General features: G+C 43.6%; 1 protein-coding gene across 1 annotated transcript in view; it reads right to left on the reverse strand.

Moving 5' to 3' along the window:
- Positions 1-8,491: 8,491 nt before the first annotated feature.
- The window catches only part of KISS1R (KISS1 receptor), a 264,728-nt gene continuing 247,536 nt past the window's right edge, over positions 8,492-25,683 (reverse strand). The window contains exon 5 of the mRNA XM_063914375.1: positions 8,492-9,465. Coding sequence (XP_063770445.1) covers positions 9,109-9,465 — 357 coding nt within the window. The 3' untranslated portion in view covers positions 8,492-9,108. The remainder of the gene's footprint in view (positions 9,466-25,683) is intronic.

Consider the following 25,683-nt stretch of genomic DNA (forward strand, 5'->3'; position numbering starts at 1 on the left):
TACTTCCTCGACACAGAGGAGGCCTCGCACTACCCGATTTGAAGTTGTATCAAGAAGCTTGTTTGCTTGCTCAACTTAAATCCTGGAATCTCTCCAACTCCGCATCCATATGGGCCCACATTGAAAATGTTGGATGCATAGGCTACCCCTTAGCAGATCTGTTGTGGACTCCTAAAGCCCTGCGTCCTATTGATCTGGCCCTCCTTCCTTCTACGGTTTCTTCTCTGCGAGTGTGGGATAGCTTGACATGTAAACTCCCTGGCTTTACTGCCCCTTACAATGCCCTTTCACTTAAAGCTGTGAGTAAATTAATCCCCAATTTACATATTTCTGTGTGGAATGATTGTAATATTTATACCCTCGGAGACCTATTAGATGGAACTGCCTTTCTTTCATTTGCCCAGTTGCACGATAGGTTCTCCCTCCCGCGTACTGAACTATTTCATTATTTTCAAATCAGACACTGGTTTAAGAGCTTACCCATTGTACGAACTCCCCCCAGCTCCATAGTGCAATCTGTCCTATCCCGTGTAGTACAGCTTACATCCACTAAAGATATCACCTATTGGTACAACACACTTGTCTCATTGGTCCCATACCAGAAGTCTAATGCCCAGAAGCGTTGGGAGAGAGATTTAGGCATTCCCATTGCAGAGGCACAATGGGAGAAATTGTATCGTTTAACATTCCGCATGTCACGCTGTCTAAATCACTCAGAAATGCATGTTAAATTATTGAATAGACTGTACTTGACCCCAGATAGGCTGCACACATTCTGGCCCTCCTGCTCACGACTTTGTTGGAGGAACTGCGGTGAAATAGGGCATTTGTATCATATTTTCTGGTCATGTTGTTCTGGTCATATTTTCTGGTCCTCCAAACTTTCTGGGCAGAAGTTTTTAAGCTGATAAAGTTTTATGTTTATCTTTAAGCCCATCCCCCGCTTTGGCTCTCCTCCATATGTATCCCCTGGAGGTCTCAGCCTCCCAAAGGTACATATTGGGACACATTTGTATAGCAGCAAGGGCAACTCTGGCTCAGGCCTGGAAACAAACGATAGTGCCTCCCGCTCTAAAAGTATTCCATAAGGTTCATCTTCATTATACCATGGAAACTGAGGCCGTGCCTTATTCCCCCTCTGCTTCCTCTCCCATTATGCAATGGTTCCATTGGCACGAATACGTCACGGAGGGAGAGGGCTCTGCTCTCATCTCACACCCAGGGAAAACATCCCCTTTACAATTTAGCCTGAATGAGAAACCTACTACCTCTTAATTGTTCCATCCCCCATTCTCCTTCTCTCGGTTTATACTGGTTGTTATGTCTGTAGTAATATCAGTCCCCCCCCCTGATACTAGGGTTGGAGTTGGTAAGCCCTATTGACCTAGCTATATACACTTTTATATTATAGTATGATTATGATACCTGAATACCTGCTCAGTCGCTATGTTACCTGTTTCATATATATGTTTGATTTCATTGACATGTACATCCCTCCCCACCCTCTTTTTTTTCTGTAACCCCCCCCCCCCCTCCTCATTTTTTGTATTCGGTATAAAATTCAATAAAATATATAGATGTTAAAAAATTTTTTACTGGAAATTAATGTTATTTATGTTAATACTATAGGAACAAAATTCTGTCCAAATTACATGTTGTTTTTTTTTTACTTTTTATCAATTTTCTAGAAATCCAAAGCCAAAACCAAATCCGGATTCAAACCAAACTACTTGAGGTTAGTTTTGTCAAAACTGAAAAACCATACCAAAACATGAGGGTTTGTGCACTTATCTAATATTTTACCATACTGTATATGTTCCACATTGGTGGTTATTTACTGTAGCTCCTAAATGAGAATTACAAAACTCTTTTACTTCATCAGTATGCAGTATGCAACCTAGGTTAATGATATGAATACAATGGTCCCAGTAAATGCAGAATAAAGGATAAAGGAATTAGGTTTCTTGGTTACACCTTTGAGTGTTTAATTAATAATATTGGTTATAAATAGTCATTAAGGATTTTTTGTATTTTTCTGCACCATAACGATATATTCGTATATAACGCCCATGGATAAATCAGGAAAGGAAGACTAATATGTCCTTTAAAAGACTCCATTAAGCATCTTTATTTTTCAATATTAATTTTTATAAATTTTTTTGAAAACCAAAAAATAAAATACAAAAATGTTATATAATCACAGCAAAAACAAAAATACACTACATGGAACAACAGCATGGAAAGAGAAGAAGAGAAAAGAGGGGGGGCGGACAGGAAGGGGAAGTCACTTGGGTTGGCAGCACAGTAAAACATCATAATACATAGATAATAATGTAAAGCACATATAACAAAAATGAGAAAGCAAGAATAGGTCAATACAATAATATAAAGGCCAAGGAACTCTTAAGTATAATGTGTAGTATTGGACCAGAGAGAAGTTGGAGTTGGGAACACTTTAATCAGGACACGCGTCTGTCCTTCCTGATGAAGGAGTTTTCAACCCTGAAAAGTTGAAATTATTTAACACCACTTGTTCATGTATTGGAAGTCTTGAATTGCCGCCTTCCTTTGTTTTGTTTTATACAAGTTACGTCTTTTTCACTACACATTTATGACACATTGAACAAAGGACACAGGCTGTCACATGATTTTTTTGGTGAAGGTCCCTTGAGTGCTAACTTTTTATATACTACAGTATATGCTGATATATATATATATATATATATATATATATAATATATATATATATTTCTATACAGTGCTCACAGTGGGGTGGTATACAGTGGTATAACATATCACTTCATTATGGAGACTTAAACAAATAAAAGGGTCAGGTCCCTCAGGATGAACTCTGACTAATCAGCAGCACTCATGCTTCAATTGCAGGACCATGGGAGTGTGATTTCCTGGCTTCTGCCCCCCTCCCCTCACCCTTGGCTTCTGGTCTGCACAGGATATGCTGCTAGGGGGTGTCACAATGGGCAGGGGATGAGGCAGTTGATATACTGGGGAAAAGCTGCGGTGCTCTGTCTGTAGGAGGAGAATACACAGCGGGGCACCGGAGGACTGATGGCTATTGGCAGCTGTACTGTGGGGTGCAGAGCCAGTGGTATGCCCTCTAGTCTGCCCCAATCTTCCCCTCTGTCCAACTCCTCCTCTGTATTCCAGATGCAGGTCCTGGGGGGAGGGGGGCTGTCAGTGTCAGCAGATAGACCTGAAGGAAGAAGAGTGTCCTGCACCCGAGGGCTGAAAATAGATGAGCGGAGAGCAAGAAACAAGGCCATGGTCTGGAGAGGGAGAAAATAAAGGTAGGAAAATAACAGTACCAGGCAAAAAGTTAAATAGACTAAACAGTTTGAGGGAAGGATCATAATGTGAGTGTGTCTCTCCAGAAAGGGCGTGAGGGAAGAGAAGTGAGGGAAGAGAAGTGAGGGAAGCAGGGAATAAAAAATGCAGGGGGTGAGAGGGAAGCAGGCCCTTAGGGTACCAGGGAGTGAGAGGATTAGGGTGTGAGAGAGAGAGGTGCAGGGGCTGAGTGATGGAAGCAGGGGGTGAGAAATGCAGTGCATTAGAGGTAATCAGGCCCTGAGAGGGTAGCAGGGTGTGAGAGGACCAGGGGGTGAAAGAGAGATGGAAGAAGTGTGAAGTGCCGGGGCTGAATGAGGGAAGTAGAGAGTGAGTAATGCAGTTGGTGAGAGGGAAACAGGCCCTGAGAATATAGCAGGGAGAACGAGGACCAGGGGTGAGAGAGAGATGGAGAGAGTGAGAGGCTTAAGGGCTGAGTGAGGAAGCAGGGAGTGACTAATGCAGGGGGTGAGAGGTACTGTATGCAGGCCCTGAGGGGGTAGCAGAGAGTCAGAGGACTGGCGTGGGGGTTCATGGAAGAAGTGTGAGGTGCAGGAGATAAATAATAGAGAGAGAAGCATGTGTTGAAACACAAAGGAGAGCATGTGGGGAGTGACAGAGAGAGTTACTTGTGATGAAGATATAGGAACATGAGAGGTGAACAAACACAGGGTAGACATTAGAGATATATACTGTAGGAACAGGTGGGGATAAGTGAACACATGGTGAATAGCCTAATATCACAGAATGTTTAAAATATACTACATAGTGCTAAAAAGCATCTAAAATGAATCTCATATTTTTAAACTACCTAAAGCTTCTGGGAGATTGGGTCCCCACGCCATTATATTCATATTTCCATACCCCCACCTCTAAATCCCCACTTTGAGCACTGTGTATATACAGTATATGGTTACCAGAGGGTGTGTCTGCTAGAATAGAGTGCAGTGTACAATCATCTTTGGCAATATCTATATTTGTGCAAGTACATCTTTTCAGCAGAAGTACATGGATTTGCAGAGCAAAGGATATCAAAATGGCAGCATTTTACACCTTTTATCCAAAGAGTTGTGAGGCTACTAGACTTGTTACCTCATCCTCATGGGTAGTCCCTTCAGCAGATTATAATCAAGTCATTTTCAGGATACCACAGACCTTCAAGAAAAATGTCGCTCGTAGCTAATAACCAAGTTTGGGAAACACTGATCTATAGTATCGGTTGTGGGGGGAGAGAGTCTATAAAACACATTTATTAAATATAAATAACATACATGGTCAGGAAAAAGTTAAACATCTCATAATAAATATACATACATACTTAGTAAAACCAGGAGACAGAACTGAGCTCTCTAAGCATACACTCTCCCACCCCATTGCTTCTTGCCGGAAGCTGCTGTATGGTCCGAGAATCTGATTGTTTGCCCAAGACCACACATACAGCAGACTTAGCAGGAAAGGCTGATGCCACTGGGCATGCTTAGCAGCTCTGTTCCATCCATTATACGGCATTCTGTGGCCGCAGCTCAAGTAATATCATATTAAATACTACTGCTACTATGATCATGATTCAAGCTTTTAGCTGAGCTGAAGAGGATTTCCAGGCAACCAGAAACCCCCCCCCCCCCCCCCCCCCCACACACACACACACATTTGACTCGTAATGCTAACTTGCTTAAAGTTGTAGATTTCAAAATGCATATGTAGAAGTTATAAGGGCTGTATGAAAACTTTATTTGCCGTATTGTGTTTTATGGTTTAGCACAAGTTGAAAAAGAATAAATAGGTAATAATAATAATAATAATAATATATTTTACTGCTTTCATATTTACTTATATACAAAGTTGTTATATACGGATGCACCAGTTTCCTAAGGTCTGTTGCTTTGTTACTGTAATCCTGTAAGTAATAAACTTCTACTAACACTGCAGCTTTTTTCTGAAGTCTATTATTCAGTGGTGCTTTTTTGTAATAAAAATCTTGTAACAAATAAAAAGTTTTAAAACATGTGACACGTAGAGAATAAGGGTTTCTTTGTAATTTAATATACAATAAAGTGAACAGCTCTTTCATATGCAGATGACTTGCTACAGATAAAAAGACCTCAACCATACAGAGAAGAATTGTTATTTACTAATGAATACTGTGTAATTGCCATTATTCACATTGTAAATTCTACCCATATTTGAGTTGATCAGAACTGTGATTAATTGGTGAATTATTTATTTCCCTCCATTGTCAAACAGTTCCCATGGAGGTGGCTTGCTGTTAATTATACAGCAACCCCGTCTGTCATTTGTCTGCTGGTAAGAAATAATAATGTATGTAACTTTATCTACTTTAGACTACGTGTTATATATTGTTATGTGTTGTTGTTTAATGTATAATAATGTTTTATTGTATATTTAAGGCTTTTAAATATGGGCGCTCAAGCCAAGTTATTCACGTAGTTAAATAAGATCAGAAAATGATTGCTCACATTCTGCTCAGCAGAAACTAATTAGGAAGTTCTAAATTTAGATGCTGCCTATCTTTAAGCTGTTGGATAAGCTATGACATATTTGGGAGCGAAGCCATGAAATCCAAAATTAGGTCTGAAGTAGACCTTTGCATCTTGAATGGTTTGACACTGAGCCTGAACAATAATATTAATAGTATTAATATTAACACCGTTTCCTGCTAAACTATCTTTAATGTATCTATTGATGACCTGATACAATAAAGGATTTTATTTCCAGTTTAAGTAAGAGAAAAGCTTAGGAGAACTAATTGTTTATTTTGAATTTTGCATGTATTTCTAACACAGCTTGCCAGCTATGAATTCCTGATTTGATGCATATTGTACTGTATATTGTGTCTATATCTGGTACCTGTACTTGTGGGGTAAGTACAAAAAGGGGGACATTACATTCTGTTTTTTCTTCTACATTTCCCACAGTATGTTGTGTTCTAAAGCAATCAATCTGAACTGTTAGTTCTGTGTTTAATATACATTCGCAGATAATAATTAATATTGTACAGGTTGAGTATCCCATATCCAAATATTCCGAAATACAACATTTTTGAGTGACAGTGAGATAGTGAAACCTTTGTTTTCTGATGGCTCAATGTACACAAACTTTGTTTAATACACAAAGGTATTAAAAAATATTGTATTAAATGACCTTCATGCTGTGTGTATAAGGCGTATATGAAACATAAATGAATTTTGTGCATGTACACAAACTTTGCTTAATGCACACAGTTATTAAAAATATTGGCTAAAATGACCTTCAGGCTGTGTGTATAAGGTGTATATGAAACATAAATGCATTCTGTGCTTAGACTTGGGTCCCATCACCATGATATCTCAGTATGGTATGCAATTATTCCAAAATACGGCAAAATCCGATATCCAAAATACTTCTGGTCCCAAGCATTTTGGATATGGGATACTCAACCCGTATAAGCTATTTAGGTACATTCTGATGAGAATACATTGATAGTTATAATACCTTTATTATACTTTTATACAATAGTATAGGACTTTTAATAGATAGTATACAGTCAGTACTCCCTATGGTACTGTTATTCTTCAGTGATGTATACTCTAGGGTCTATATAATCCCCAGTTGATTTTATTCTTAATATCATTTGTAGATTTTAGATGGGCTTCAAATTTTGTTTTTAATTTCATGTGATACATTTTTGAAACACTTAATTATTATTATTATTATTATTATTATTATTATTATTATTATTTTGGTCTGACTGCTTTATTGCAAAGCCAGCACTGCGTATCCAGTATTTACTTTTAATTCAAGTGACGATGTTTCTCTGAGCTCTTATTTTGTATATTTCAGCTTGAATTTCTTAAAGACTGCTAAACCCCAAAATACAAATTTTCAAAAATGAACATTAAAAGTAACATACTATATATAGTTAAGTGTCTGACAGTCTATTGCTAGTGGTTAATTATTACCTTCCCTACCTTCACATCTTTAAGGCAGTGTCCCAATTGGATCTGATACAGGTCAAAAGCGGAACCTGCTGACATTTGTGCTGCTGTTACATCAGGATCCCTTCAGTCGAAATACCGACGCTGGAATCCCGACACTTCTGGGAATGCTGGCACTGGCATCCCGAATGAGATCACAATCCTGGCACCGGCATCCCGTTAACCCCAACCCGTTACATCTCTAGCCCAGCGCTATGTCTGAATCTAGCAATGTACATAGCCAATTCTGCAGAACATATCTGTGAAGCTGTCAGCCATGGTTTATTAGCTCTGTTGGATAAAGACCAGCAGAGTGGACACATTTTTGTCAATAAATAAGACCTTTGCAGAAGGAGAGCCCATAGTCGTACAATCAAATTAATATAAAACAATGTTTTGTTCATGTTCCAGCTGTAAAAAGACATGTGCACAGATACCAACTGCCTACACACTACCACAGAACCTACTGAAATGGAGGAATCTGGCTATTGGCATTTGCTTATAGTAAAGCCCTAAGAGAAAGGACAGGAGGCTTTGCCTAAACTGGACAGTTATAGCCAATTAAATAACTCTGAAGGCAACCGTGAATGTTTTGATATCGGCAACAATAAATGGCATAACACGGCAGCTCAATATTAGCATCATGCCTCCTAGTACAACATTTCTGGATTACTGTTAAATGTAGTGGCAACTGCAATTGCAAATGATTGAAAATTGCCCTAACTACAACAAACCTATCAGGATCCAGTAAAGAAAGAAACTGTTCAGTTGATCAACATTTGTACCAGATGGCCAGATGTCACCCAAATTTTTCACCTGATTCAATTGCTCAAGGATTGGCCACTGTGTGATCAATATTACTTGTTCAGGTTTTGATCTATGGATTACTTTTTAATATGGGTTTACATCTAATATAAGAAAACATGATTTACTGTTATGTTAAATACTCTGTGATTTATACATTTTGGGCCTCACCAAGAGTTAGGAGCAAATCAAGTTGCTTTGTGCAGCTACTGTAGGTTCCTCCCATATCCCAATCTTTCTGCACATTTCACATTAAAGGCCCCCAGAGCAATATGCTTTGCCAAGGTGCAGAATTGAATACTACTGCTTCAACATATTTTGATAGCTATAGTTAATAGTAATAAACATACTGTACAGACATTAAAATATAATTTGAAAAGAAATATGTTTTTATTTGTTAATTTAATTATATGCAAGGTCTCAAAATAATTTTAATAATAATCTCTTCTTCTTACTATCTGTTGCTATGGTTCCTTATAAATTTTATTTGACAGTGAATTTCCTCCAAGAACAAATATAATGTAATTGGAAATGCATGTACAATACATGTAGTACAGATATATGCGTGTATCCCCTTATCAGTAGAAGAAACAGGCTTTTCAGTCACAGCTAGAAGCTGTGTCCAGTTCAGCATTATTGCATACTGGGTGGATAATGGAATCTTATACATTAATTCTGTGCCATTGACGTTGTTCATTGCTTGTTCAGACAGCTTCTCTGGGACATTATAGTGAGTTCTTTTTACCCTGGTTAACACAGGTAACAATATTTCAATGTCCAGGTTGGTGATTTCAGTATAAAACCCTATGTACCTGCTCTATTCAATAAAATTAACTCTAATATCAGTTTAGCATACAGTATCGTGTCTGTAAAAAAGATTTTTGAGAATAGTAAATGCAAAGCTGTTATGTAAGATTCAGTAAAAAAGAGCCCTGTATAGAGGTTTTCTGTCCCCTATAGACAGTAGCTGCAAATATTCCTTAACCTAAGTACCTGAGGACACAAAATGCATCTCAGTGTTGGCATTAGCATTGGCCACTCCAGTGCTGCCAACTCGTTGCTTGAAGAGAAAAGGAAAGACCTTGTTAAAGGCTTTGCGGAAGTTTGCACCCATGAAGGCATACACAATGGGGTTAATTGATGAATTGGTGTAGGACATACAGTGGGCCCAAATCTTAATCTTGTAGGTGTAATAGTCACGTTTGAAGGTGGGACTAAAAGCTTGAAATAGAATGTACAGCTGGATGGGACCCCAGCAGATAGTGAAGAGCAAGACAACGACTGCCACCATGCGTGAAATCTTGGTACGCATCACCTCGGAGCGTTCGGCCAGAAGCTGTACCTGGAAGACAAACACAGGGAAGACCACTTTATAAAAAAAAAAAAATGCCAGAAAAAAAATGGACAAATGCACTTTTCCATAGACATAAGCTTAAAGGGAAGTTCATTTGTTTAGTATCAAGGTCCTTTGTTCATCAACATTAACCACTTAACTGACGATTTTCCCCCCCAAAAAATGCTCAGAAATTGTTGGGGTTTTTTATGAGCAAATTAGGTGAAGAACATGAATTTAACCCTATCCAAAATGATTTTAGTTACCCTCCCCCAACATCTAAACATTGATTGGGAACATCGAGATCATCGGAACATCGGTAACATTGCGACTTTAGTTTTTAGAGCCCAGACAGGTGCCAGGTACACGGAGGGGGGGGGGGGGGGGCCTTGGAGGGTGATGATTTACACTTACCAGCGGCTGCTATTGTCTGCACCCACTGGGGGATCCTGCCGTGCTGACCGATCAGCAATGATCGGCAGCACAGTAACACTGGAGGCTGGGTGCTGGAAGGTAGAGGGACCTTCTGATCCCTCTGAGAGCAGCACTGGAGGGAAGTTTCCCTTCCCTACCGCTGCTAACACAGTTTATCTGACTGGTCGCATCTTGTGCGACTAGGTCAGATAAAGCACTTGCAGGCATGGTCGCATCTGATGCGACCATACCAGGCAAGTGATTAAAGCTGTATTTGCTTATGCTAGTTCAGCTCAGTTTCTGCTTTGCAAACTGGATAAAATGTTGTGGTTATCAATTTCGAAGAATCAATTCAGAAGGTTATCCAAGGCCTAACAAACCAGAATTAATTGATATTTATGGCAGCATTATTTTGCTTTGTAAATTAACCAACAATGAATTACTAAACAAAATTAATCTGTCCTTAACTTAGCACTAGATTTGGTGGAATGCTCCCAGTGGAACCATAATGGTCTGAGTCATCAAGTAGGAGGTCTAAAAGTAAAAAAAAAATTAAAAAAAAAAACGATTCTACAGAAGATAAGGCTGGGATTGATGATCTGGACTGGGATTCATATTTTATCTCATAAAAACTTTTATCAATGATAGAGACCATTGTTCCTCAGAGCCAGAAAACAGTGATTTTAGCTTAAAAAATTGCAACCATTAATCTTAGGGTTAGGCTGCACTTAGCAAGAAATATTCAAAGGAACTGGATACAGCTCATTGGGTAACTACCATGGTGGACATTTCCTGAGCCACCTAAGAAAGCATCCTGAGTTGTGTTATTCACTCATGTATGTGTAAAAAGTCATATGAGGCATGGAACACAGGTTGTCATTCCAAGTTGATCGCTCGCTAGCAACTTTTGCAGCGCTGCGATCAGATAGTCGCCACCTATAGGGGAGTGTATTTTCGCTTTGCAAGTGTGCGAACGCTTTTGCAGCCGAGCAGCACAAAAAAGTTTTTTGCAGTTTCTGAGTAGCTCTGGACTTACTCAGCCAATGTGATCACTTCAGCCTGTCCGGTCCCGGAACTGACGTCAGACATCCACCCTGCAAACGCTTGGACACGCAGGTTTTCCCAAACACTCCCTGAAAACGGTCAGTGACACCCACAAACGCTCTTTTTGTCAATCACCTTACAATCGGCTGTGCGAATGGATTATTCGTTAAATCCATCGCCTAGCACCGATCCGCTTTGTACCCATATGACGCGTCTGCGCATTGCGGTGCATACGCTTGCACAGTTTTGCCGAGTTTTAACCTGATCGCAGCGATGCAAAAAGTTGCTAGCGAGCGATCAACTCGGAATGACCCCCACAGTGCAGATTGCTGCCCAGGTCCTGTCCTGTCATGGTGCATGAAGCGTGTCAATTTTTTTTTAATGAGATTTCTAACTTCCTATCTTACGACTCGATTTAATTGTACTTTATGGTTAATAAATATTCCAGATCTATTTTAAATGTTTCTATTTCACTGACATCTTCCAAATGGTAATCTGTCAGAGGAAATGACAAGCAGGAGGTGCAAGAAGTTATTCACATGCTTGTTAAAAGTGTATGTCAGCAAAAACTTAATCAGTAGGATATGACAAGATCATGCTAAAATGGCAATAGGTCAATCAACCACTTTTCTCTCTAAGCCAAGCAATATGAAAATTAGAGACAAAAAATGCAATCCAAAAGAGTAATTCAGTTCAAGAAGGTATCATGTTAAGTGTGAAAAAAATATAGGTTGAGTATCCCTTATCCAAAATTCAAAATCCCACATTTTTGATTCCCCTACTGCAGGCATGTCCAAACTGCGGCCCTCCAGCTGTTGTGAAACTACATATCCCAGCATGCCCTGACACAGTTTTGCTGTCAGAGAATGCTAAAGGTGTGTCAGGGCATGCCGGGATGTGTAGTTTCTCAACAGCTGAAGGGCCGCAGTTTGGACATGCCTGCCCTACTGAGATAATGACACATATATTTATATATTATATTATATATATATATAATATATCTATATATACACATAATATATAATATATATGTCATTATCTCAGTAGGGGACCCAAAAATGTGGGATTTTGAATTTTGGATAAGGGATACTGAACCTGTAATAGTAACAAAAACAAAGAAACATAATTACTAATAATAACGCGGCACAAAGGGACTAAGGCCCTCATTCCGAGTTGTTTGCTCTGTAATTTTCTTCGCATCGCAGCGATTTTCCGCTAACTGCGCATGCGCAATGTTCGCACTGCGACTGCGCCAAGTAAATTTGCTATGAAGATTGGTATTTTACTCACGGCATTACGAGGTTTTTTCTTCGTACTGGAGATCGGAGTGTGATTGACAGGAAGTGGGTGTTTCTGGGCGGAAACTGGCCGTTTTATGGGAGTGTGTGAAAAAACGGTACAGTTTCTGGGAAAAACGCAGGAGTGGCTGGAGAAACGGAGGAGTGTCTGGGCGAACGCTGGGTGTGTTTGTGACGTCAAACCAGGAACGACAAGCACTGAACTGATCGCACTGGAAGAGTAAGTCTCGAGCTACTCAGAAACTGCACAGAGAAGTCTTTTCGCAATATTGCGAATCTTTCGTTCGCAATTTTGCTAAGCTAAGATTCACTCCCAGTAGGCGGCGGCTTAGCGTGTGCAATGCTGCTAAAAGCAGCTTGCGAGCGTACAACTCGGAATGAGGGCCTAAATTGGGCAAATGGCAATTATCTTAGCATAAGAGCTGATAACTGATAATTTGTTCCATAATCCATAAACAAACATGCACGTCTCTACAATTATGCAGATTTTAGTACTTAGGCCTCTCTAAGCTTGTATAAGCAGAATGGGTGAAGGTACATTGAAATGCAGCCTGAGCACAGTCAAGGCATGTTTGCATATAGTTGTGAACTGAGGCAAACCTGGTGTATTAACACCTGAAAGGGCCAAAATGCAGCATGACCCCCTCAGCCACACATCTTACCGCCATCTTTCCAGTGATATTTGGAAAGATGGCGCATGCACACAGTGGTGTCACAAGGTGGGTGCGGATGATGCTGCCCGCTCCCGGGTGTCACCCGCCGAGGGGTGACACCAAAATGCCAGCTCCTGCACAGCATACCTCCCAACTGTCCTGATTTTCGCTGGACAGTCCCTTTTTTTGGGTCTGTCCCGCTGTCCCTCCCACGGGCCGCAGTGTCCCGCGGTGGGGGGGGGTGGGGGCAGTTGGGAGGCTCCTGATCACGCGCTGCTCTGCTCAGTTGAGAGCAGAGCAGCATTGAATAGACGCTGTGCGCATATGCACAGCATCTATTCCAGTGAGCTAGAGGGAGAGGGGGCATGCCAGCAGCTCACAGAGCGCTGGCCATGCCCCCTCATTGCCGAAAATGGGGCGTGGCTCGCGATCACGGACCCTCCCGTGAAGCCACGCCCCCTTCCACATAGGCCACGCAACTTTTCAGGCGCGCTAAGCGCGCTAAGATGTCCCTCTTCCCTGTTTTGCAGAGTTTGGAGGTATGTCACAGTGACAGGAGCCGAGTGCTGCACTGTTATATTATATGCAGCACTCGGCTCCTGTCACTGTGTAGGAGCCAGCACTGCAGGGACAGCACCTCTGGGAGTCAGCCCTCACCTCCCACATCCCCCAGTGAGAGAAAAAAATGGGTGTCAGGACCGTAGGCCCCGCCCCTCCTCAAAGCCCCACCCCTTTTGTCCCTTCAATGGGCTAAAAAACGATTGCCCCCATGAAGCCCCACCCCTCTATTTAAGCCCTGCCCATTCCAGTGAAGCACCGCCCCTTTTCCCCTTGCTACCACACCGGGTGTTACAGAGGTGAGTGACAAATCTGCATGCACATAAGAGAGCAAAGGCACTGACACAGTAACAGAGTCTTTGATTTCACTGTGCAGCGCCATCTTCCCTAAAATGTCTCTTGGAAGAAGGCATCGTGGAAGAGGAAGATCCACTTGGCAGAGCACAAAATACTATGAAAATTTTTACCCAGGCGCTGGTTAATTCCACTAATTGACAGCAATAAGTATCAATTAATTGAGCTATTGCTCCTTGTATGGAGGTAATTGTGGACCTCTTATTAGTAAATTAGCAAAATATAAAAGACATAAATGGCCTAATTCAGAGTTGATCGCAGCAGCAAATTTGTTAGCAGTTGGGCAAAACCATGGGGGTAATTCCAAGTTGATCGCAGCAGGATTTTTGATAGCAACTGGGCAAAACCATGTGCACTGCAGGGGAGGCAGATATAACATGTGCAGAGAGAGTTAGATTTGGGTGTGGTGTGTTCAAACTGAAATCTAAATTGCAGTGTAAAAATAAAGGAGCCAGTATTTACCATGCACAGAAACAAAATAACCCACCCAAATCTAACTCTCTCTGCACATGTTATATCTGCCCCACCTGCAGTGCACATGGGGGGTAATTCTGAGTTGATCGCAGCAGGAATTTTGTTAGCAGTTGGGCAAAACCATGTGCATGTGATTTGGGTGGGTTATTTTGTTTCTGTGCAGGGTAAATACTGGCACCCAAATGTAACTCTCTCTGCACATGTTATATCTGCCTCCCCTGCAGTGCACATGGTTTTGCCCAACTGCTAACAAAATTCCTGATGCGATCAACTCAGAATTACCCCCATGGTTTTGCCCAACTGCTAACACAGTTGCTGCTGCGATCAACTTTGTATTACCCCTGAAGTCTGACATAAAAAGAAGTGCTGCGCAATCAATAAATGTGTACACAATTTATTATACAGACACAATATACATAAAAACAGTGTAAATCACACAAAAAAATTATAAAGACAGTTTAAAAATGCAGTTGTTAGGTTTTGCATATATCTTTATTAGACATGCAATATCCCTATTGTGGGCATTCTTTTCCTTTGTCTCAGGACAAATGGACATATATCATCCTTAAACTCAAATTGCAGTCAGCAAGCAGACAGTCTTTGAGACTTATATACAGGGCCGGATTAAGGTTGGTGGGGGCCCCAGGGCAACGGAGGTTGTGGGGGCCACCACCAGTAAAGTTGCTGGCAAAGCCCCGCCCCCGACACACACATATACACACACACACACACACACACACACACACACACACACTCACTCACTCACTCACTCACTCACTCACTCACTGTCTAGCAGAGACACGTACAGCACCCAGTGTCCAGCGGCACAGCACTACAGTGGAGGAGCACTAAGTAAAACTACAGCTCCCAGCATTCCTTGCTTCCGACAGCAAGGGCTGCTGGGAGCTGTAGTTTTATTTAGAGATGCGCCGCCAGACACCGCCGCTACCCCAGGACACCGGCACTAAGCCACTGTTCTGGCGGCGCTGTCCCCAAAGCAGCAGGGGACAGCGCCCCCAGAGCACATACTCTCTTGCGGTATCATGAAGCGATCCCGCAGACTGTGCATGGAGAAGCTCCTTGGTGGCCGCTGTTAATTAACAGCTGAGCTGCCGGAGGCAGACTCCTCTAAAGCAGTGTGTGGGGACCCCCGATGTGTGGGGGCCCGGGACGGCCGCCCCTGTCGCCCCTAGCTTAATCCGGCTCTGCTTATATATGTTAGTTGGTTAAGGTCATGGAGGAGTTAATGGAGTTATAACTAGAGATGAGCGCCGGAAATTTTTCGGGTTTTGTGTTTTGGTTTTGGGTTCGGTTCCGCGGCCGTGTTTTGGGTTCGACCGCGTTTTGGCAAAACCTCACCGAATTTTTTTTGTCGGATTCGGGTGTGTTTTGGATTCGGGTGTTTTTTTCAAAAAACCCTAAAAAACAGCTTAAATCATAGAATTTGGGGGTAATTTTGATCCCAAAGTATTATTAACCTCAAAAAACATAATTTACACTCATTTTCAGCCTATTCTGAACACATCACACCTCACAATATTATTTTTAGTCCTAAAATTTGCACCGAGGTCGCTGTGTGAGTAAGATAAGCGACCCTAGTGGCCGACACAAACACCGGGCCCATCTAGGAGTGGCACTGCAGTGTCACGCAGGATGTCCCTTCCAAAAAACCCTCCCCAAACAGCACATGACGCAAAGAAAAAAAGAGGCGCAATGAGGTAGCTGTGTGAGTAAGATTAGCGACCCTAGTGGCCGACACAAACACCGGGCCCATCTAGGAGTGGCACTGCAGTGTCACGCAGGATGTCCCTTCCAAAAAACCCTCCCCAAACAGCACATGACGCAAAGAAAAAAAGAGGCGCAATGAGGTAGCTGACTGTGTGAGAAAGATAAGCGACCCTAGTGGCCGACACAAACACCGGGCCCATCTAGGAGTGGCACTGCAGTGTCACGCAGGATGTCCCTTCCAAAAAACCCTCCCCAAACAGCACATGACGCAAAGAAAAAAAGAGGCGCAATGAGGTAGCTGTGTGAGAAAGATTAGCGACCCTAGTGGCCGACACAAACACCGGGCCCATCTAGGAGTGGCACTGCAGTGTCACGCAGGATGTCCCTTCCAAAAAACCCTCCCCAAACAGCACATGACGCAAAGAAAAAAAGAGGCGCAATGAGGTAGCTGACTGTGTGAGAAAGATAAGCGACCCTAGTGGCCGACACAAACACCGGGCCCATCTAGGAGTGGCACTGCAGTGTCACGCAGGATGTCCCTTCCAAAAAACCCTCCCCAAACAGCACATGACGCAAAGAAAAAAAGAGGCGCAATGAGGTAGCTGTGTGAGAAAGATAAGCGACCCTAGTGGCCGACACAAACACCGGGCCCATCTAGGAGTGGCACTGCAGTGTCACGCAGGATGTCCCTTCCAAAAAACCCTCCCCAAACAGCACATGACGCAAAGAAAAATAAAAGAAAAAAGAGGTGCAAGATGGAATTGTCCTTGGGCCCTTCCCACCCACCCTTATGTTGTATAAACAAAACAGGACATGCACACTTTAACCAACCCATCATTTCAGTGACAGGGTCTGCCACACGACTGTGACTGAAATGACGGGTTGGTTTGGACCCCCACCAAAAAAGAAGCAATTAATCTCTCCTTGCACAAACTGGCTCTACAGAGGCAAGATGTCCACCTCATCATCATCCTCCGATATATCACCGTGTACATCCCCCTCCTCACAGATTATCAATTCGTCCCCACTGGAATCCACCATGTCAGCTCCCTGTGTACTTTGTGGAGGCAATTGCTGCTGGTCAATGTCTCCGCGGAGGAATTGATTATAATTCATTTTAATGAACATCATCTTCTCCACATTTTCTGGATGTAACCTCGTACGCCGATTGCTGACAAGGTGAGCGGCGGCACTAAACACTCTTTCGGAGTACACACTTGTGGGAGGGCAACTTAGGTAGAATAAAGCCAGTTTGTGCAAGGGCCTCCAAATTGCCTCTTTTTCCTGCCAGTATAAGTACGGACTGTGTGACGTGCCTACTTGGATGCGGTCACTCATATAATCCTCCACCATTCTATCAATGGTGATAGAATCATATGCAGTGACAGTAGACGACATGTCCGTAATGGTTGTCAGGTCCTTCAGTCCGGACCAGATGTCAGCATCAGCAGTCGCTCCAGACTGCCCTGCGTCACCGCCAGCGGGTGGGCTCGGAATTCTGAGCCTTTTCCTCGCACCCCCAGTTGCGGGAGAATGTGAAGGAGGAGATGTTGACAGGTCGCGTTCCGCTTGACTTGACAATTTTCTCACCAGCAGGTCTTTGAAACCCAGCAGACTTGTGTGCGCCGGAAAGAGAGATCCAAGGTAGGTTTTAAATCTAGGATCGAGCACGGTGGCCAAAATGTAGTGCTCTGATTTCAACAGATTGACCACCCGTGAATCCTTGTTAAGCGAATTAAGGGCTCCATCCACAAGTCCCACATGCCTAGCGGAATCGCTCTGTCTTAGCTCCTCCTTCAATGTCTCCAGCTTCTTCTGCAAAAGCCTGATGAGGGGAATGACCTGACTCAGGCTGGCAGTGTCTGAACTGACTTCACGTGTGGCAAGTTCAAAAGGTTGCAGAACCTTGCACAACGTTGAAATCATTCTCCACTGCGCTTGAGACAGGTGCATTCCACCTCCTATATCGTGGTCAGTTGTATAGGCTTGAATGGCCTTTTGCTGCTCCTCCAACCTCTGAAGCATATAGAGGGTTGAATTCCACCTCGTTACCACCTCCTGCTTCAGATGATGGCAGGGCAGGTTCAGGCGTTTTTGGTGGTGCTCCAGTCTTCTGTACGTGCTGCCTGTACGCCGAAAGTGTCCCGCAATTTTTCTGGCCACCGACAGCATCTCTTGCACGCCCCTGTCGTTTTTTAAAAAATTCTGCACCACCAAATTCAAGGTATGTGCAAAACATGGGACGTGCTGGAATTTGCCCAGATGTAATGCACGCACAATATTGCTGGCGTTGTCCGATGCCACAAATCCACAGGAGAGTCCAATTGGGGTAAGCCATTCCGCGATGATCTTCCTCAGTTGCCGTAAGAGGTTTTCACTTTTCAGCTGTGTGCGTATTCTGGAAACCGGTGATACAAAGCGTAGCCTGCCTAGGAACGAGTTGGCGTTTGCGAGATGCTGCTACTGGTGCCGCCGCTGCTGTTCTTGCGGCGGGAGTCCATACATCTACCCAGTGGGCTGTCACAGTCATATAGTCCTGACCCTGCCCTGCTCCACTTGTCCACATGTCCGTGGTTAAGTGGACATTGGGTACAGCTGCATTTTTTAGGACACTGGTGACTCTTTTTCTGAGGTCTGTGTACATTTTCGGTATCGCAACCCTAGAGAAATGGAACCTAGATGGTATTTGGTACCGGGGACACAGTACCTCCAACAAGTCTTTAGTTGGCTCTGCAGTAATGATGGATACCGGAACCACGTTTCTCACCACCCAGGATGTCAAGGCCTCAGTTATCCGCTTTGCAGTAGGATGACTGCTGTGATATTTAATCTTCCTCGCAAATGACTGTTGGACAGTCAATTGCTTGGTGGAAGTAGTAAAAGTGGTCTTACGACTTCCTCTCTGGGATGACCATCGACTCCCAGCAGCAACAACAGCAGCGCCAGCAGCAGTAGGCGTTACACGCAAGGATGCATCGGAGGAATCCCAGGCAGGAGAGGAATCGTCAGAATTGCCAGTGACATGGCCTGCAGGACTATTGGCATTCCTGGGGAAGGAGGAAATTGACACTGAGGGAGTTGGTGGGGTGGTTTGCGTGAGCTTGGTTACAAGAGGAAGGGATTTACTGGTCAGTGGAGTGCTTCCGCTGTCACCCAAAGTTTTTGAACTTGTCACTGACTTATTATGAATGCGCTGCAGGTGACGTATAAGGGAGGATGTTCCGAGGTGGTTAACGTCCTTACCCCTACTTATTACAGCTTGACAAAGGGAACACACGGCTTGACACCTGTTGTCCGCATTTCTGGTGAAATACCTCCACACCGAAGAGCTGATTTTTTTGGTATTTTCACCTGGCATGTCAACGGCCATATTCGTCCCACGGACAACAGGTGTCTCCCCGGGTGCCTGACTTAAACAAACCACCTCACCATCAGAATCCTCCTTGTCAATTTCCTCCCCAGCGCCAGCAACACCCATATCCTCCTCATCCTGGTGGACTTCAACACTGACATCTTCAATCTCACTATCAGGAACTGGACTGCGGGTGCTCCTTCCAGCACTTGCAGGGGGCGTGCAAATGGTGGAAGGCGCATGCTCTTCACATCCAGTGTTGGGAAGGTCAGGCATCGCAACCGACACAATTGGACTCTCCTTGTGGATTTGGGATTTCGAAGAACGCACAGTTCTTTGCTGTGCTTTTGCCAGCTTGAGTCGTTTCATTTTTCTAGCGAGAGGCTGAGTGCTTCCATCCTCATGTGAAGCTGAACCACTAGCCATGAACATAGGCCAGGGCCTCAGCCGTTCCTTGCCACTCCGTGTGGTAAATGGCATATTGGCAAGTTTACGCTTCTCCTCCGACAATTTTAGTTTAGGTTTTGGAGTCCTTTTTTTTCTGATATTTGGTGTTTTGGATTTGACATGCTCTGTACTATGACATTGGGCATCGGCCTTGGCAGACGACGTTGCTGGCATTTCATCGTCTCGGCCATGACTAGTGGCAGCAGCTTCAGCACGAGGTGGAAGTGGATCTTGATCTTTCCCTAATTTTGGAACCTCAACTTTTTTGTTCTCCATATTTTATAGGCAGAACTAAAAGGCACCTCAGGTAAACAATGGAGATGGATGGATTGGATACTAGTATACAATTATGGACGGACTGCCACGGTTAGGTGGTATAAAAAAACCACGGTTAGGTGGTATATATTATAATAATAATACAATTATGGATGGACGGACTGCCTGCCGACTGCCGACACAGAGGTAGCCACAGCCGTGAACTACCGCACTGTACACTGGTTGATAAAGAGATAGTAGTATACTCGTAACAACTAGTATGACACTATGACGACGGTATAAAGAATGAAAAAAAAACCACGGTTAGGTGGTATATATTATAATAATAATACAATTATGGATGGACGGACTGCCTGCCGACTGCCGACACAGAGGTAGCCACAGCCGTGAACTACCGCACTGTACACTGGTTGATAAAGAGATAGTAGTATACTCGTAACAACTAGTATGACACTATGACGACGGTATAAAGAATGAAAAAAAAACCACGGTTAGGTGGTATATATTATAATAATAATACAATTATGGATGGACGGACTGCCTGCCGACTGCCGACACAGAGGTAGCCACAGCCGTGAACTACCGCACTGTACACTGGTTGATAAAGAGATAGTAGTATACTCGTAACAACTAGTATGACACTATGACGACGGTATAAAGAATGAAAAAAAAACCACGGTTAGGTGGTATATATTATAATAATAATACAATTATGGATGGACGGACTGCCTGCCGACTGCCGACACAGAGGTAGCCACAGCCGTGAACTACCGCACTGTACACTGGTTGATAAAGAGATAGTAGTATACTCGTAACAACTAGTATGACACTATGACGACGGTATAAAGAATGAAAAAAAAACCACGGTTAGGTGGTATATATTATAATAATAATACAATTATGGATGGACGGACTGCCTGCCGACTGCCGACACAGAGGTAGCCACAGCCGTGAACTACCGCACTGTACACTGGTTGATAAAGAGATAGTAGTATACTCGTAACAACTAGTATGACACTATGACGACGGTATAAAGAAAGAAAAAAAAATACCACGGTTAGGTGGTATATATTGTAATACAATTATGGATGGACGGACTGCCTGCCGAGTTCCGACTGCCGACACAGAGGTAGCCACAGCCGTGAACTACCGCACTGTACTGTGTCTGCTGCTAATATAGACTGGTTGATAAAGAGATAGTATACAATACATACAACAATATACTACTATACTGGTGGTCAGGCACTGGTCACCACTAGTCACACTGGCAGTGGCACTCCTGCAGCAAAAGTGTGCACTGTTTAATTTTAAATTAATATAATATTATGTACTCCTGGGGGCTCCTGCTATAACAACCTGCAGTGCTCCCCAGTCTCCCCCACAATTATTATAAGCTTTGCCTTTTATACATTGATGTGCAGCACACTGGGCTGAGCTGAGTGCACACAGACTGAGTCACACTGTGTGACTGGCTGCTGCTGTGTATCGTTTTTTTTCAGGCAGAGAACGGATATAGCAGAGAACGGATATATTATATTAAAATAAATAAAAGTTAACTAACAACAACTGCACTGGTCACTGTGGTAAACTCTGTCTGACTCTGCACAATCTCTCTCTCTCTTCTAATCTAATTTCTAATGGAGAGGACGCCAGCCACGTCCTCTCCCTATCAATCTCAATGCACGTGTGAAAATGGCGGCGACGCGCGGCTCCTTATATAGAATCCGAGTCTCGCGAGAATCCGACAGCGTCATGATGACGTTCGGGCGCGCTCGGGTTAACCGAGCAAGGCGGGAGGATCCGAGTCTGCTCGGACCCGTGAAAAAAAACATGAAGTTCGTGCGGGTTCGGTTTCAGAGAAACCGAACCCGCTCATCTCTAGTTATAACACAGAACAATCCTATTGGAAGTGTGCACACATATTCACAGTTCCTTTTTTGGATGATGGAGGAATAATATCCTCTTTATTGCTAGTCACAGCACTGTTGTAGAATCATCAAGTGACAATTAGCTGGCATGTTCTCTTTATTCTTACTTATTCTACTTCTGGGCCTCCCAGGCTTTCTGATTTATACACACTTGTGATTAGCACACGATAATTAACATTCTGACTTGTCGCAACTGTGAATCACGCCATCTTGCAGCTGGTCTTCCCCTTTTTCAATCCTGTTCTTTACTTGAAGTGTCCAATGTAGGAAAGGCACAGTCTTGTCATTTGTGCTGCTAGGTAGAACTTGGGTTTTATCTTGTCTAATGCTGATTCATTTGTTCTCCAGGCAGTCCGTGTTATACGTAATAGTGTAATCGTCACCAGCACCATAATTCAGAAGCTTCTATAATCTTCCTATCTTGCTTCTTGACTGTCCAGCTTTCACTCCCATACAATGTTACTGGAAAAAAACAATAGCTGAAATAAGTCGTATCTTTGTATGCAAAGACACATCTTGCACTTGAATATCTTATCAAGATCCCTCATGGCTGTTTTACCAAGTGCTATTCGACTTCGGATTTCTGGTTTGCTTGCTGCTTTATGGCTATATTCAATCCGACGGAAATGATCTGACACGTCACTATTCAATGCTGGCCAGAAATGGCCAGCATTCCGACAATGCAGACTCAACTTGATTACAAGTCGAATCTGCATCAGTGGCAAACTGTCGAAAACAGCCATGTTTTCGACATAAACACGTTACTTGCCGATCCAAAGTCGAAAAAACTGCACTTTCATTGGGGGAGATTCAAATGTTTGAAAAGTCAGTTGGGTGTCTGTTTTTTCCTATCTAATAGACAGGAAAAAACTGACACCCAACCGACTTTTCAAACATTGAATTCCCCCGGTAAATGCAAATTCGACCTAAAACTGTCGAAAAGTGCAGTTTTTCTGACTGTCGGAAAAACCGGCATGAATTGAATATACCTCTTAGTATTGATTAGTGATCCTAGTATGTTAAACCTATCTACTATTTAAATTTCATCTCCATTTAGGTGAAAATGACTAAGGTTGCCAGTTGTTAAAATCTTTGTCTTCTTCACATAAAGGGGGTAATTCAGATATGATCGATACTGTGCGTTTTCGCACAACGGGCGATCATGGGGGTAATTCAGAGTTGATCGCAACAGCAAATTTGTTAGCAGTTGGGCAAAACCATGTGCACTGCAGGTGTGGAAGATATAACATTTGCAGAGAGAGTTAGATTTGGGTGGGTTATTTTGTTTCTGTGCAGGGTACATACTGGCTGCTTTATTTCTACACTGCAATTTAGATTTCAGTTTGAACACACCCATCTGCCCCCCTACAGTGCACATGGTTTTGCCCAACTGCTAACAAATTTGCTGCTGCGATCAACTGTGAATTAGGCCCCATATCCGAACTGAGCACGTGTATGCACCGCAATGTGCCGTCGCGTTGCAGGGCTGCAAAGGGGATCGGCAGTCAGCGACAGGATTGTGCGAATGATCCATTTGCACGGGCGTTCGCAAAGAGATTGACAGAAGAAGGCGTTTCTGAGTGTCAATTGACCGTTTTCAGGGAGTGTTTGCAAAATTGCAGGCGTGTCCAAGCGTTTGAAGGGAGAGTGTCTGATGTCAAATCCGTTCCTGAACAGGCTGATGTGATCGCAGCGGCTAAGTAAGTTCTGGGTTGCGCAGAGACTGCACAAAATTAGTTTGTGCAGCTCTGCTATACATGCGTTTGCACACTTGCACAGCTAAAATACACTCTCCCTGTAGGCGGCGACTATCTGATCACAGGGCTGCAAAAATCGCTGCCCAGCAATCAGATCTGAATTACCCCCAGAGATGCAAGCCCATTTCAGACTACATTCTTTGTACTTAATAAGTAGCTGTTTCAGATATTTATTTTCCGCTAGCAATGTGGTATCAGCATAACAATGTTATTGATAAGTCATCCACCAATTTTTACAGGGTGTAGTACGGCTGACCGGCGGTCTCCTGACCGCCGGTCAGCTTACCGACGCCGGGATCCCGGTAGCATACCGACGCCGGGATCCCGGCGGGGAGGGGCGAGTGCAGCAAGCCCCTTGCGGGCTCGCTGTGCTCGCCACGCTGCGGGCTCGGTGGCGACCTGCGGTCGCCACGGCTTCTATTCCCACTCTATGGGTGTCGTGGACACCCACGAGTGGAAATAGTCCCAGTTGGTCGGCATGCCGACCATCGGGGCAGTGACCCGTCGGGCTGGTGGAGGAGGTTATGTGACTGTCGGTCAGCTGACCGGCGGTCACATGAATACCACCCATTTTTACACCCTGCTTTTCTTTGTATAGCCCTGAATCTCTGATGATTTGTTCTGCATACAGGTTGAACAGATATGGACCCTCAATCCGAGTTGATCGCTCGCTAGCTGTTTTTAGCAGCCGTGCAAATGCATAGTCGCTGCACACGGGGGAGTGTACTTTCTATTTGCAAGTGTGCAAACGCCTGTGCAGCCGAACTCTGCAAAACAGTTTCTGCAGTTTCTGAGTAGGTCTGAACTTACTCAGCCCTTGCAATCACTTCAGCCTGTTCGCTCCCAGAATTGACGTCACACACCCGCCCTCAAAACGCCCGGACACGCCTGCGTTTTCCCTACAACTCCCAGAAAACGGTCAGTTGACACCCATAAACGCCCTCTTCCTGTCAATCTCTTTGCGATCGCCCATGTGAATGGATTCTATGTTAAAACCACCGCTCAGCAACGATCTGCATTGTACCCGTAAGACGCGAGTGCGCATTGCGGTGCATACACATGCGCATTAGAAACCTGATCGCAGCGCAGCGAAAATTGGCAGCGTGCGATCAACTCGGAATGACGCCCATGGTGAGAGGATGTACCCTTGTTGTACACCTTTGCCTACTTTAAACTAATCTGTTTCTCCTTGATCTATTCGAATTAAAACTTCTTGATCTATGTAGAGATTCTGTATGAGGATAATCAGATATTCGGGTATGCTCATATTTCTTAGTGTGTTCCACAGCTTTATCATGAATGGCAATCAAAGACCTTACTGTAGTGAATGAAACACATGTAGATGTCTTTTTGATAGTCTTTGGTCTTTTCAACCATCTACCTTTCATCTGCTATGATGTCTCTTATGCCTCTTCCTTTTCTGAATCGTGCTTGCCTTGCAGTTCAGGCAATTCACACTTAAAAATACTATTGTAGTCTCCAATGGATGATCTTGAGCAGGATTTTGCAAGCATGTGGAATAAAAGCAATTGTCGATAATTTCCACAGTCAGTTGGACCACCCTTCTTCAGTATTGGTATGAACAAATATCTCTTCCAGTCCGTAGGCCATGATGCTGTCTTCAGTATTTGCTGGCAAAGTTTTGCAAGTGCTGGGACAGCTGCTTCAGAGTTCTGCAGTATGTCAATAGGAATACCATCAGTGCCCGGTGCTTTGTTTGATAAGGCTTTTAATGTCACTTCACTTTCTTCCCTCATTACTGATGGTTCCTGATCATATGCTGCAGTGCCTCCTGCTTACATTTTGGAGGAGGGCTGACACTAGCCCCAGGCCTGGAGAGTAGACAGCCAGCCACGGTTCCATGCACCTGTAGTGCCGGTACAGGCGCCTTCACAGACGCCGCGGTGTGACTGCACATGCTCAAACCTCCAGCTTTTATGGACT

Source organism: Pseudophryne corroboree, chromosome 1, assembly GCF_028390025.1.
Source record: "Pseudophryne corroboree isolate aPseCor3 chromosome 1, aPseCor3.hap2, whole genome shotgun sequence".
NCBI classification, from domain to species: domain Eukaryota; kingdom Metazoa; phylum Chordata; class Amphibia; order Anura; family Myobatrachidae; genus Pseudophryne; species Pseudophryne corroboree.